The 15,465-nt window shown below is 43.2% G+C and overlaps 1 protein-coding gene across 1 annotated transcript in view; it reads left to right on the forward strand.

Annotated features, from left to right (window-relative positions):
• Positions 1-664: 664 nt before the first annotated feature.
• cd109 (CD109 molecule) overlaps positions 665-15,465 on the forward strand; it is a gene marked incomplete at its 5' end in the record, with an annotated part of 50,204 nt that continues 35,403 nt past the window's right edge. Inside the window, 4 exons of the mRNA XM_080452817.1 lie at positions 665-989; positions 4,476-4,829; positions 12,056-12,388; positions 13,201-13,229. Of these exons, the coding sequence (XP_080308943.1) occupies positions 665-989; positions 4,476-4,829; positions 12,056-12,388; positions 13,201-13,229 (1,041 nt within the window). The remainder of the gene's footprint in view (positions 990-4,475; positions 4,830-12,055; positions 12,389-13,200; positions 13,230-15,465) is intronic.

Here is a 15,465-nt window from a genome sequence, read left to right on the forward strand (position 1 = left end):
AGTTAGCCTTTTTACAAATGTAAACCGGCACCCTGAAGTTTCTGGCACTGGTGAAAAAAAGACAAAAAGAGTTTGAGATCTCTGCATAAAAAAAGGAAAATAAAATCAATTCATCTTTGAAAGCGACTTTGTCCTCCATCATTATGTCACCTCCCCTACCCTAGACAGGGGGTCGTAACATAATTTGGGGGCTCGTCCGTTCCAAATTATAGCGTAATATCGATCCAAATTATAACATAATTTGGGGGCTCGGTTTAAAAATGTTACCCCTGAAACGTATTCCTTTTTTGAAAGTTACTTTGTTGAGTATTCGTTCAATTCGGTTTAATTCGTTAACAGGTTCATGGGTTTGGTTCGGTTCGTTTTGGTTCTGGTGAGTAGTCAATTAAGTTTTGTTCAATTTTTTGGTTGGCAGGTTAGGTAGAGTATTTGATTCATTGGAATGTCCGCTGTAGAAACAGATGAGGTTGCATTCACTTTCCCAACTTCTCCCACTTTAGAGAAATTAGATAAATGCACTAAAATTGAGTTAAATTTGATTGCAAAAGTCTTCAAAATTTATGTCCCATTGGGTGCCAATAAGGCCGAACTAAGGTCTTTAGTGGAGGAAAAACTTACTGAGAAAGGGCTCATAAACCGTGTAATCACCGGGCTGGCGGAGAATATGGCTGGGCGTTCGGGTGAGAATGTGGAGGCGGCTGCTGACACAGAATCCCCTGCGCTCACTGAGCTTGAGGATGGAGTGGCTAAGGCCTCACCTCAGGACTCAGAAACAGACCCGCTTATAGCTCGCATCACTGCTGGGGGGGACTCACATAGGCTAGGGCTGGCCCTCCGCCTCCGAGAGGTGGAACTCGAAACAAAAACCAAGGAGGTTGAGCTGATGCAACTTCGCATCAGGGCCGCAGAGCTCGACAGGTCACCTGCCCCTCAGTTAAGCAGGACAAGTGGTTCTGGAACTTCGGGTTGCCCTCCAGATTTCAACATCAGTAAGCATATTCCTCTGGTACCACACTTTAAAGAAACAGAACTTGATTCTTACTTTGACACTTTTGAGCGCATTGCAACCACGGTGAAATGGCCTAAGAATATGTGGAGTCTATTACTGCAATGCAAATTAGTGGGAAAAGCTCGGGATGTGTGTGCAGCCTTAACTGTTGAAGAGAGCCGCAAGTATGACGTTGTAAAAGAAACCATACTACGGGCATATGAGTTAGTGCCGGAGGCGTATCGCCAAAGGTTTAGGTCTTGCGAAAAGACTGCCAACCAAACATATGTGGAATTTTCCAGGGAGAAAAGTGTCTTGTTTGACAAATGGTGCACTGCGAACAAGGTATTGACTATTCACCAGCTTCGTGATTTGGTATTATTAGAGGAATTTAAATCCTGTCTACCTGAGCGTATTGTTGTCTACTTAAACGAGCAGAAGGTAGATAATGTGGTTAAAGCTGCGGTGTGCGCCGATGAGTTTGTTTTGACACACCGATCTGTGTTTTCTGCTCCCTCTGCACGCCGCAATCCTATGGGCGGCAGAGCGGGGGGGAATCAAACATTTTCTGTGTCAAAAAGCCCACCTCGTTCTGGATCTAATGTTGTCTCTGGTTCGGAGACTCGTGATTGTTTCTATTGTCATGAAAAGGGTCACCTCATTTCGGCATGTCCCACTCTACAGCGAAAAGAAACTCAGAGTCCGAAAAAAGCAAAAGCTGTTGGGTTCATTCAGTCCATTCCTCCTCCACTTTCCTCTGGCACAGGGGCGCCTGTGTCAGACGAAATGGAGGAATGTTTTGGGCCCTTCCTTCTGAAAGGTTCAGTGTCCCTATCAGGTCAGGATATAGATCAGGTGCCGATCACAATTCTACGTGATACGGGAGCGTCACAGTCTCTCATTTTATATGATGTGTTGCCTTTCTCGAATAAGTCCTTTTGTGGATCTGATGCTCTACTGTTGGGGGTGGAGATGAATTCATTACGCGCTCCGTTGCATTCTGTGTTTTTGCGTTCGCCCCTGGTCTCCGGTTTTGTGCATGTGGGTACTCGCGCTCAGTTACCAGTCGGCGGCGTTTCGTTAATTCTCGGCAATGACTTGGCAGGGGAGAACGTTTTCCCAACCCCAGAAATTGTCGAGAATCCTGTGATCGATTTGGATCAGTCTATGGGCACCTCGGTATTGTTCCCTGCCTGCGCTGTGACCCGTGCACAGGCAAGGAAGGGCTGTGATGAGAACATTAGTTTGAAGGACACTTTTATGTGTTCTGAGCAACCAGTGAATCTTCCTGCCGCCATGGTTAAGCAGAAGATGGTTGATGTGATGCCAATAAAGACTGAATTTGTGTTTGATGTCGATAAAGACGCTTTTGTTTCGGCACAGCAAAATGATCCATCCCTCACTGTTTGCTGGGGAGCCGCTCATGCGCTGGATGCGCAGAGTGCGTACAGTGTAGTGGATGGCATTTTGATGCGCACTTGGTTCCCGCCCGGCACTGGCAACCTCGGGTGGAACTCCGTTCAGCAGGTAGTTGTACCTGAACCTTTTCGTTCTCAAGTCCTTAGTCTCGCACATGACAATTTGTCTGGTCATTTAGGTATTCGTAAAACGTATCACCGCATTTTGCGTTATTTTTATTGGCCAGGGTTAAAATCTGATGTGTCAAATTTTTGCCGTTCGTGTCATGTTTGCCAAATGATGGGGAAACCTAATCAGGTTATTCCTCCTGCTCCTTTATTACCTATTCCGGTGATGGGAGAGCCCTTCGAACATATCATTATTGACTGTGTTGGCCCACTTCCCAAAACGAAGTCAGGTCATCAGTATTTGTTGACTTTAATGTGTGCTGCCACTCGTTATCCTGAGGCGATTCCATTGCGCACATTAAAGGCAAAAACTGTGATTAAAGCTCTGGTTAATTTTTTCTCTATTTTCGGTCTACCCAAGTCCATCCAATCGGACAGGGGTACGAATTTCACTTCTAAAGTTTTCGCTCAGGTTATCGCTTCCTTGTCCATCGAACACAAAAAGTCTAGTGCTTATCATCCTGAATCTCAGGGCGCTCTTGAGCGGTTCCATCAAACGCTCAAGTCTATGATGAAAAAGTACTGTTCTGAAACTGGCAAGTCTTGGGATGAGGGTTTACCTTTTCTGCTCATGGCGGTGCGGGAAAGTGTACAAGAATCACTTGGTTTTAGCCCTTCTGAGCTGGTGTTCGGGCATAGTGTACGTGGTCCTCTCCGGGTGCTCCGTGATCGTTTGTTGGTGAAATCCACTGTTCCATCCTCAAATGTGTTGGATTATGTGTCAAAATTTAGAGGCCGCCTGCACAAGGCTTGTGACATCGCACGCAGCGCATTGACTGCGTCCCAAGGGAAAATGAAAAAACATTTTGATCGCAAATCGGTTAAACGTGCGTTTAATGTGGGTGATAGGGTGCTAATTTTGCTTCCGTTTCTCACTTCAGCCCTTCAGGCTAAGTTCTGTGGCCCATATGTCATAGAAAAAAAGCTAAGCGAGACTGATTATGTAGTTGCGACCCCAGACCGCCGGAGTAAGACCAGAGTGTGCCATGTTAATATGCTCAAACCCTATTTTGATCGTTCTGAGAGTGTTGCGCCTTCAGTTCTACCCACCCCGGTAGCTTCAGTTGTGTCTATAGCACCTTCTCTATATTCCCCAGAGAGTGATGGCTTGCATTCAAAGAGCTCTGCTGGCTCTCGTCTGCAAAATTCTGAAATTCTGAAAAATCTGCCTGATTATTTGCAGCACTTGGATTCAGTAGCTCAAGCAGACATAGTTAATTTGATTGAAAATAACCCCATTTTATTTTCAGACATACCTTCCCGCACTACTATCCTATCACATGATGTGGAAGTAGGTGTGAATCCTCCTATTAAACAACATGCTTATCGGGTGAATCCTACTAAACGCTCATTGTTTAAAAAGGAGGTTGATTATTTGCTAGATAATGGCCTTGCCATTCCCAGCTCTAGCGCGTGGAGTTCGCCTTGTCTGCTCGTGCCAAAATCAGACGGCAGTCAACGCTTCTGCACAGATTACAGGAAGGTAAATAATGTTACCAAACCTGATTCGTATCCTCTGCCTCGCATGGAGGACTGTGTAGACCGTGTTGGTGCTGCTAAATTCGTTACAAAACTTGATTTACTTAAAGGGTACTGGCAGGTCCCTTTAACTGCTCGTGCTTCAGATATCTCTGCCTTTGTTACCCCCGATGGTCTATATCAGTATACTGTTATGCCATTCGGACTCCGTAATGCACCTGCTACGTTCCAACGGCTTATGCACAATGTGTTGGCTGGGGTGGAAAATTGTGAGGTGTACCTCGATGATGTTGTTGCTTTTTCTGATACGTGGCCTGAGCACATGCACACTCTTGGTTTAATCTTCGGTAGGTTGGCGGGCGCTAATCTAACTCTAAATTTGTCAAAGTGTGAATTTGGTCGTGCCACCGTTACGTATCTAGGCAAAGAGGTAGGTCAGGGTCAAGTTCGGGCCATCGATGCCAAGGTCAAGGCCATAGTGGACTACCCTGTACCTACGTCACGCCGTAGTCTTCGCCGTTTTCTAGGAATGTCGAGCTACTATCGTGCCTTCTGTAAAAATTTCGCTGATGTAGTTGCTCCCCTTACCAGTTTGACCAGTGTGAAAAAGCCTTATGTCTGGTCGCCTGCTTGCCAGCATGCTTTTGAGTCCTGTAAGGCTCTCCTTTGCAGCACTCCTGTCCTGGCTGCCCCAAACTTCAAAATGCCTTTTAAGTTGGAGGTGGATGCGAGTGGAAGTGGAGCCGGAGCAGTACTGCTGCAGGAGGATGGCGCAGGTATTGACCATCCAAACTGTTATTTCTCAAAGAAATTTAATGCACCTCAGACCAATTACAGTACTATTGAAAAAGAGGCTCTCTCTTTATTGCTTGCTCTGCAATTTTTTGAGGTTTACGTGGGATCTAGCCCATTGCCTGTAGTTGTTTATACTGATCATAACCCTTTGGTTTTTCTGAGACAGATGAAAAATTCGAATCAAAGGCTCATGCGATGGTCATTACTGGTACAGGATTTCAACTTAGAGATTCGTCACAAGAAAGGAGTTGATAATGTCTTGGCAGATGCCCTTTCTCGTGTTTATGCCCCAGCTTAAAAAAAAAAAAAACTTCTTTTTTGGGGGGGGGAGGTTTTCTTTAAGGAGGGGGGTGTTACGGCCCTAGCCGTATGGTTATGTTATGTGTGGTTATATTTTGGGTATATTTTTGTGCTATGTGTGGCTTGTATTATATTGTTGTGTTTCTGTGTTCCATATAAGGTCATGAGTGGTGGTGGAAGCTGTGAGTGAGTCTGGGTGTGGTGCTGGTATGAGTGAGTGAGTGATTGACTTCCAGCTGTCCAGCTTGACAGGTCCAGCCTCTGGCCCTGTTCCCCTGCTCCCATTCGTCGTCCCTTTGTCTCCGCCCAAGCCAGGGTTGGCTGTTCTCTGAAGCTCACCTACAAAAGCTCATTCTGCCCTGACTGTCATGGGGACTGGTTGCTCTCATATGAAAGAGCTAGCAGAGATTCAATCCCTCTGTCTCCCCGAACCCATGTAGCCTGTTTTGTTGTGTTTTGTTGTGTTTTGTTTTGTTCTTGCTTTGTCCTGTTTGTTCATTTGTCCTTCAGTGACTTTTGATACGATCAGTTATTTTGTTTGCCCTTCAGTTGACTTATTTCAGTTTATTATTTTGAGTTAAGAGTTTTCTGTATATATTTGTCATTTCTATTAAGTATTGTATTTATCTGTTCACTCGCCTTGTAGGGGTGTTTGGTCTTTTTGTTTGGTTCAACCACTTCTCTACTTGTTTTTGTATATTCTTTAGTTAGGTAAGTGAGTTTAGTAAATGTATATTTTTCTTTGGTTAGGTTTAGGTTAGGGGGTAATTTTCTTTATTAGTTAGCCTTTTTACAAATGTAAACCGGCACCCTGAAGTTTCTGGCACTGGTGAAAAAAAGACAAAAAGAGTTTGAGATCTCTGCATAAAAAAAGGAAAATAAAATCAATTCATCTTTGAAAGCGACTTTGTCCTCCATCATTATGTCACCTCCCCTACCCTAGACAGGGGGTCGTAACACACATGCACCTCTCAAAAAAATCTGAATTAAGAACCGAGCAAATCCCTGGTTCTCTAGGGACCTGGCTGATTTGATACATGTAAGAAATAGGCAATGGTCACTTGCAAGAAAGTCAAAATCAGCTCATGATTGGCTTGTGTTTCGTGTCTTGAGAAATAAATGTACGGTCCTCGATAGGAAGTTGAGATCGGAATATTATTTATCTCTCAGTACTGATACCTCCAGTAATCACTGTAGTTTCTGGAGAGTAGTCAAAACCCTTCAACAGAAAGGAGCAGCAGGTCCCCCACCCAAGATTCGGATTGGCGTTTCTTTCATTTCCGACAAAAAAAATATGTCGAATACTTTTAATTCACATTTTAAAAGGGCGGGACACATTTTTGATGAGCAAAACGCCAATGCTCCTCAGCAAGACGCCCATGAAAACGCTGGCTCATCTGTTTCGGATTTTAATTTTGACTTCTCTCCCATCCTGGTATCGGATGTTGTGCATGCCCTGTCCACCCTAGACCCTAAAAAGTCTGCTGGCCCAGATGGCCTTGACCCTTCTTCTTAAAATTGTCATCGGCTGTCATTGCCCAACCTGTTACTGATATGTTCAACATCTCTCTTTCCACTCAAAGTTTACCTGAAGCGTGGAAACAAGCAAATGTTTCCCTTCTTCTCATAGGCTGGCGACCCTTGCTACGTAAACAATTATAGGCCTATCTCTAATCTCTCTGCCTTGGCTAAGATCCTTCTGCCTCACGGAAAAGGCTGGTCACTGGCCTTTTTATGTCGCAACTTGATTATGGTGACACTGTGTACCGATTTGCATGTTCCTCAACATTGGGCAGACTTGATCCCCTTTTTCATGCTGCATTGAGGTTCATTACCAGCTCCACCTACAGGACACACCATTGTATTCTGTACTCCATAGTAGGGTGGTCCTCCTTAGCATCTCGCAGGTTGCTACATTGGTACATTTTTATCTACAAAGCCATTCTTGGTAAACTCCCTTCTTATATTTGTTCAAAATTTGAACTAGTCCAAAATTAGCTAAATCTCAGATCAAATGCTTGGATGCGCTACGTCGTACCCAATACCAAATCTGAGGCAGGGAAAAAAAGCCTTGCGTTCTTTGGGCCCTGGTCGTGGAAGGACCTACAGACCAGATTAAAACTGGCTTCTTTGAGGCACGGTGGCACAGTCGGTAACGCTGTCGCCTCACAGCTAGAAGGTCCTGGGTTCGATTCCCGCCGGGGACGCTGGGGGCGTGTCTTCTCCTCCCCGTCATCAGCGCCCATACCCTAGGTGGGGTTGGCGAAAGGGCCTACTCTGTGTGGAGTTTGCATGTTCTCCCCGTGTCTCCTAGGGTAGTTAATACCCTCACAAAAACATGTAGTAATCCTGGTCGCTATACTGCCTCCCCCATGACAGCCGGGGCGCCTGATGGAGGGGAAGGGAACTGGTTGGAATAACGTGTTCCTTCCACGCGCTACGTCCAACCAGGGAAACTCCCCCCTGTCAGGTGACAAGAAGGTCAGTTGGCTCTCATGCCTGAAGGAAGCATGAGCTCGGCCCTGGCCTCCCTACTGTGGGGGACTGGTGTAGTGCTGGTGTAGGGCTGGTGTAGCGCCCAGGATCACTTAGGAAATTGGCACCGGGTGAAAAAAATGGGTTACAAAAATCGCGGGATAAAAAACTTTAGAAAAAAAAAAACTGGCTTCTTTGATCCCTCTAGTGACTTTTAAGAGGATTGCCATGGGCACACTCTCCAGCCATTGCCCCTGCTTTGATGAGTAGCAAATGCTGTGAGTTTTATATTAGTTTAGTAGTTTCGTGATATATTGTTCTTATTAGTCTTTTTTCTTAGTCTGTCATTGGTTAGCTATTTAGACTCTCTCTGAGCCTCCCTGGTAGTAGGTTTTTGGTATTACGGATGTTATATGTTTGTCTTTGTCATGTCCTGTATTTGTTGTTACTGGCAGAGCTGTGTAACATTTATTTGCCTCTTCTCTTGGCCAGTGCACACTCGTAAAAGAGACTATGGTCTCAATGTGATTTTACTGGTTAAATAAAGGTTAAATAAAAAATACAGAGGGAGCGAGCGCTAAGACAGCTGTATGCATCCTTCATATTAATAAACGGTATTCTCTCTTGTGTATTTCACATATATCTGATGACAACGGTGCTGCAGCCATCCAAGAGGCCATTTACTACATTCGTCCTCAACAGCTTCATGGTCAGCAAAGACGGAGACGGTCTCGACAAGCAAGCTGGAATGGCCATCGAGGGAGCAGAGGTCCTCATTTATAATCCCCATTGAGGCAAATTGTTGTACCTACCGGATGGGCCTTATCTATTCTATGCAATAGACAGTGGTGTAAGGTAACTAAGTGCATTTACTCAAGTACTGTACTTAAGTACAATTTTGAAGTATTTTTACTTTACTGGAGTATTTCCAATTTTCAGTACTTTTACTTCTACTCCACTACATCTCAGAGGCAAATATTGTACTTTGACTCCACTACAATTATTTGAAAACTTTAGTTACTAGTTACTTTGTAGATTTTGATTATTATTATAAAACATACATTACTCACTTCATCCCAATACACATTTTGGCCATTTTAAAATAGTCGATCGACAAGCTTGTAGATATGCTATTTTCAAATGATTTTCATTTGAAAACGTGTGAAATGGGACATTCTGCACAATGAGTACTTACTACTTTTGGTACTTTAAGTACATTTTGATACCAATACTTTTGTACTTTTACACAAGTAAATTTTGAATTCGGGACTTAACAGAGTATTTTTACATTGCAGTATTGATACATTTACTTAAGTAAAAAGTGTGAGTACTTTTTCCACCACTGGCAATAGAACTAGAATTACCTCAAGACATAAATTAAATACTTTCCATCATACAAACCTCAAGACTCAAACCCACCTCTTTTCACTGTATAGTAAGTCATCAGTTCTATATATTTTCAACCTTGTTGGTTTGTTTTGTACTGTTTTATTGTATTCTATTTGACTATTCTTTTTTTTTACTCTATAATTTTTATCCTGCGATTTTGTAACCCTTATTTTTTCACCCGGTGCCAATTTCTAAGTGATCCTGGGCGCTACACTCCCCTCACCAGCCTAGGGAGGTCAGGGCCGAGCTCATGCCTCCTTCAATGCATGAGAGCCAACTGACCTTCTTGTCACCTGACAGGGGTGAGTTTCCCTGGTTGGACGTATAGCGCGTGGAAGGAACACGTTATTCCAACCAGTTCCCTTCCCCTCCATCAGGCGCCCCGGCTGTCATGGGGGAGGCGGTATAGCGACCAGGATTACTACATGTTTTTGAGAGGGTATTAACTACCCTGAGAGACACGGGGAGAACATGCAAACTCCACACAGAGTAGGCCCTTTCGCCAACCCCACCTAGGGTATGGGCGCTGATGACGCGGAGGAGAAGACACGCCCCAAGCTCCCACAGCGTCCCCGGCGGGAACCCAGGACCTTCTAGCTGTGAGGCGACAGCGCTACTGACTGACCATTTAATGTTTGATTGTAAAAGTGTGCAGAGATACTTTGGTGTGATTCGATTGATGCTAGCGATTGACCAAGATATGGCTACTCGTACTTGCATGTTAATGTTACTTATAGGTTTGTTTTCTTGGCCACAATGTTAAGAATGTAATTTAGATAGCATGTTATTTAAACAGTTGCTAGGTTCATTGTTTACCTGGTATCCTATAGTTACAGATTATTTATTTTGGTAGAGATTCTTGGTTTAACCGGGATCCTTGTTTCTTTGCGGCACTACACTGTCTTTCTTCATTCTATATATAAGACCGTCTGCTAAAAACACTCAGTCAATCACTGCATGATTCTGACATGCGGCCATGATAACCCACTCCATTCAGTGCAACAAAGAGGAAACGACTACAGTACATCTGTAACATTTCAGTTTCTCATCACTATCTCTAATGGCTAACTTATGGTTGTATGACTGCATCGCTCGCCAAGAATAACTGATCTTCATTCAGTTACTATACTGTATATTTTTATTATTTATAATCATATGACAAAGTATAAATTAGGCTTAACTCCAGTCCTACCCTCAAAACTTTGAACCACAAGTTAATAGAACATTGTTTTAAAAAATTAAATAAAGTTGGAACATAGGTATATAATTATCCATTACCTCATGCAATTAACTTTGAATATTGCCACCAAGATTCCAAATTGCATTAATCACTTTCATCCTGGCATCCCTATTTTGGGCATGTTTCAAAAATGACTTAAAGGAGAGATCCGGACATTTGAAGTGTTATCTTTGATGTGTCGTTACTCACCTACCGACGTAGAAAGTGGCGTTGATTTTTTCCAGCGATTCCCCTGTCGTCATTTTTTCGACCCCCTCCGTTGGCATAATGGGAGCGCGTGGCTAAGGGAAATTCGTCTATTATAACCGATGCAAAGTTATTTTTTTCTCTACTACTACTCATTGTAGAGTCTCATGATACTCAAACATGCACTGAAAGTCCCTGAGAAGCTATCGCTAATGCCGAACGAGCTAACGTTGTTTGCTTATTTCTCTCCCTGGCAACACCGAGTTGCCAGGTTCTGGGAGAGAAACAAGCAACCAGCGTTAGCTCGTTCGCGCTCCCATTATGCCAACGGAGGGGGTCGAAAAAATGACGACAGGGGAATCGCTGGAAAAAATCAACGCCACTTTCTACGTCGGTAGGTGAGTAACGACACATCAAAGATAACACTTAAAATGTCCGGATTTCTCCTTTAAACAATCCATTTTTTTAAAAACACATTTTCAATTATTTAAAAAAAACAAAACAATAAGAGCTGATATCTACAACGCTTTGCCAAGTGACACGTTGTGAGCTTGTAGCTATTTTAGAGTATAAGGTTGGGCTTAAATGGTTAAAGATTTGACATGTTTGCAACAGCCTGTCCTGCTTGGGCGATACTTTGTATTCTCTCTAATGTCATGGGCCTGTATGCATGTATCATGTATCGCTATGTGTTTTGTGCCAATGCACAATAGGCTTTAGTAATATCTTGTTCTTACTGACCTATCTCAACTGAAACGGCACTCGTGGACATACCATAAGTGGCCTCCCCCGGGGTGAGTACCTGATGTAAAATGATATTTCCAACCCAGTATTTCTCACACAATAGCCGTTCTGAATCGCTGTGGAAGTGGTTGGAGAGAGGTGCAAACCGAGTCCTCGGGGGGGGGGGGGGGGCTCCGTGTGTAGGGTGGGGTTACGTCTCACCAGGTATGAAGACTGGCTCCTGAAACGAGCTGATTGTAACGACAAGTACTCCGTTCTGGAGTTGCGGTGCAGACAAATGGAGTGGTTTCGGGTGTTGGGAGTCTTTGGACTATTACTTCACACTGGAGCCCAGAATAACACGACAAGGTACGGAACAGAAATTGTGATTATAGGCAGAACGTTTCTGATCATTTCTTTATTTCACCTTATTTTCTTTACTTCCATCTCTGTCTGTCTGTCTGTCTTTTTAAATCAGTGGTTCTCAAAATGGGATCCCGAGACCCACAGGGGTCCTTGGGGGTTCCAGGGGATTCCCATCAAATTGAGGATACAGATGATCCACTCTAACCATATTGTATACTTTGGCTATTCAAAAATAACCGATCTACAAGCTCACAGCGTGTTGCCACGCATTTTCAGCTGCAATTGTTTTAAACATATAAAAAAAAAAAAATCTTGACAAAGATGAAATTGTAAAAATGTTTGTAAAAAAAAAAAACGTAAAATCTTAACACATCTTCTATTATGCGGATCCCTGGCACAATTTGGGTGTCTTTGACGTGAAATTGCTTGAGATCGACCGACTGATTTAAATCATGTTCTCCATCTCAGTTTAGATGTTCGGTTCGGCTATTCACCTCTGATTCTCTTTTCATTGCTCCAGTGCTCCAGTGCCGTCTGTCAGTCCAGAGGTCCCCCAGCCCTCCTATATGCCGTCCATCAGTCCAGAGGTCCCCCTGACCTCCTATATGCCGTCTGTAAGTCCAGAGGTCCCCCTGACCTCCTATATGCCGTTTGTCACTCCAGAGGTGGGGACCTCCTATATGCCGTCCATCAGTCCAGAGGTCCCTCAGCCCTCCTATATGCTCCTGGCTCCAAAGTCCTTGAGGCCTGGTCTTCCAACTACGGTCTCTGTCACCATCCTCACTGCTTCACCCGTCTCTGTGGTTGCAGAGATTGTAAACGGCGACAACGTCGTCACTTCAAACGCGACTGTTAATGGAGGTGAATTTTCTTTGTTACTTTTACAGTGTTGATTTCGTCGACGAAAAACGTTTGTCGACTTCCTTTTTTCACTGACGAAAACTTAATAAAAACTAAATAAAAACGTATCTATGATGACTAAAACTAAGACTATATATATTGACAACAAATATTTCGTCAACAAATAAAAACTAAAATGTTAGTGAGGGACTACAGTGGAGAAGAGATCCAGTAGAACTAAAAGACAAGTCATTTTATGTTTGGTTGCGCTCGGGTGTTGCGCTCTGAAAATAGCCGATCTACAAGCTCACAACGCGTCGCAGCGCGACGCGTTGTGAGCTTGTAGATCGGCTATTTTCAGCATGCAACCAAGTGTAAAATCAACCATTACGACGCCATCAAGGCACCGCCGGAATACATTTTAGTTGACTAAATCAACTGTACAGTATATTTAGTCGACTAAAACTAGACAAAAACTAAAACATTTCAGGTGACTAAAATATGACTAAAACTAAAAGGAATTTTATTCCAAAGACTATGACTAAAACCAAATCAAAATTTGCTGTCAAAATCAACACTACTTTTAAATGTCACCGCTTGTACCTGCAGAGAGTGGCAAGTAGACCCTCTTGAATCTTGAACTTTTAGATTTCAAACTGTGTCATTGTTTGTTTTTAACAATGTAATGTTTGTGATCTACAAATTAAAGTTATTTCTACGGCTACACTAGCTGTAAGAAACTTAAAAAGAACCCCCCCCCCCCCAAAAAAAAGGAAAAGCCAGCTGGCTGAAATGTAAAATTAACTGAATTTATTTGACATTTTCTTTACAAGGTTCAACAGAGCTGTTGGTGTTGCCACCGGTAAGTACATTACATGATAATACAGTTTTAAGCCTAGTTTGATTGATTGATTGATTGATTGAATACTTTATTGTCAAAGATGTAAACAGCACGGAAGTACAGTAACACTTGGGCTAAAAGCAGAACACAAAAAAGTCCTGGGGACAAGTTTCCATTGTGGTTCTATGTATTCAATTCATCAACAGAGCATAAAATAAGAACACATTAATACATGTCATCAAAAGATACGGAGGAGAAAAAAGGAAAAACAGGGCGGGAGTGTACTGTATGTCCCGTCATATCAAGGGGATTTAATTGATTGACTGATTGAATACTTAATTGATTGAATACTTTATTAACTGCAAAAAGTACAGAGGTACTGTTAAACCAAAATGGGTCCAAATATCTATCTCCACTCGTAATCTTTGGACATAATGTTTATGGACATATGAGGCCAGTGTTTCATATCCTTTAATGGGTGGTGTCAGGGTGTTCCACATTTTGGTAGCAGAGTAGTAGAATCTTTGTTTGTGCTAAATTTGGGGGGTACCAGATCGTAGGCGCTCTCTCTCGCGTCGTGACTGATGTGGGTGTCGCTCACTCTGGAGACGTAGTTAGACAGGTACACTATGTGGGCACACCTGACCCTCTGAGTATCTTAAATACCAGTCCCATCGATATTTGTCTTAACCCATTAAGACCTGAGGCTCCGATTCTACAAAATGTCTTCTAAATCCCAACAGTTTTCTGAAAAACGTATGTTCCTATATCCGTGGTGCTCAAACCTTTTTCAGGTCAAGGACACCCAAAATGATATGTATTTGGCCGCCGACCCCCATCTCAAAATGTTTTGTTCCAGGGACTCCCCAGAAGCAAAGATTTGAGTTAAAAATGTTCGCTTTAAAAGAATATATATATATTCAATTTGCACACATTTTCACGATTTTTCAAAAATAGCAGATCTACAAGCTCGTAGCGCGGCACTCGGTGCCGCGCTATGAGCTTGTATATCTGCTATTTTTGAATAGCCAAAGTGTAAAAGAATGCATTTTTTTTAGCTCAAATAAAAAAATGACACAATTTAGCCACAATTTAGCAGCTTCAACGGCGACTGCAGTTTACATACGTTTTCTCAACCGAGTTTACCGAGGGGAGGGAACAGTGTCTTTTCATTGACCCGGATCTTTCTAGCTTGATGTGTGGGTCTCATATTTGCAACAGGTCACTCACTCATCACCAACCCTCCTTTCTGATTTATAATGCCACCGGCGCGCCCCATCATGTTGTTTATGGACACGTGAGAAGCCTATATGGTCCTGTTGGACCTCTCTGTATAGCACCAGCAAATAGTGTATGCTGACTAGGTCACTCGTGACCTAGGTATCGCAGCCAACCATTGTCCCCCGTTAGAAAGAGAACAATCACTTCTTTTGCCTTTTTTCGTGTGGGAAAATGCTCAGAGAATCCTCTGGTCTAGTGCAAACTGCACCCAAAGGCCCACATCTCTTTGGAGACGGCTTTTTATAATGAGCACAAGATTGAACGCAAACATTTTCCTCTAGAGGCAGGGGTTTTCACACCAGTGGTCCGGGGACCACCACCGCCAGTGGTCCTTGGGGGGAGTATACAGGGGGTCCCCAGCAAGATTTGTTAACATAGCGTCGGAATCATTTTAACCACTTCGCTTTGGCTGTTCAAAAATAGCAGATGTACAAGCTCGTAGCGCGGCACCGAGTGCCGCGCTATGAGCTTGTAGATCTGCTATCTTTTGAAAAATCTTGAAAAAGTGTGCATATCTTTGAATATTTATATTTTTTAAAGCGAAAATTAACTGGTATCTTTGCTGCTGGGGGTCCCTGGCACAAAACATTTTCAGATTGGGGTCCGCGGCCAAATGTATATCAATTTAGGGGTCCTTGGCATGAAAAAGCCACTGATGTAGCGGATGTGAACAGATGTTTTGACCTCTTTCAATCTGGCGTCCCTATTTTGGGCATGGCATCATAGGTGACAATCTTTAAAAGTTTTCTTCAAAAATAGCAGACCTACAAGCTTACAGCGTGTTGTGACACGTGAGCTTGTAGATGAGCTATATTATAATTTTGTATACAAATCTTTTCAAAAAGAATGGGTCAGAACATCGGTAATCAGTGGTCTAGGACATTAGTCGGAGTGGGGTCCGGTGCCCGCCAGGGGTCCTTGGGGGTCCCCAGCAAAATGTGTTAATACAGCATCAGAATCATTTTAACCACTTTAT

Source organism: Gymnoscopelus braueri, assembly GCF_963280865.1.
Source record: "Gymnoscopelus braueri genome assembly, chromosome: 16".
In the NCBI taxonomy this organism is placed as follows: Eukaryota; Metazoa; Chordata; class Actinopteri; order Myctophiformes; family Myctophidae; genus Gymnoscopelus; species Gymnoscopelus braueri.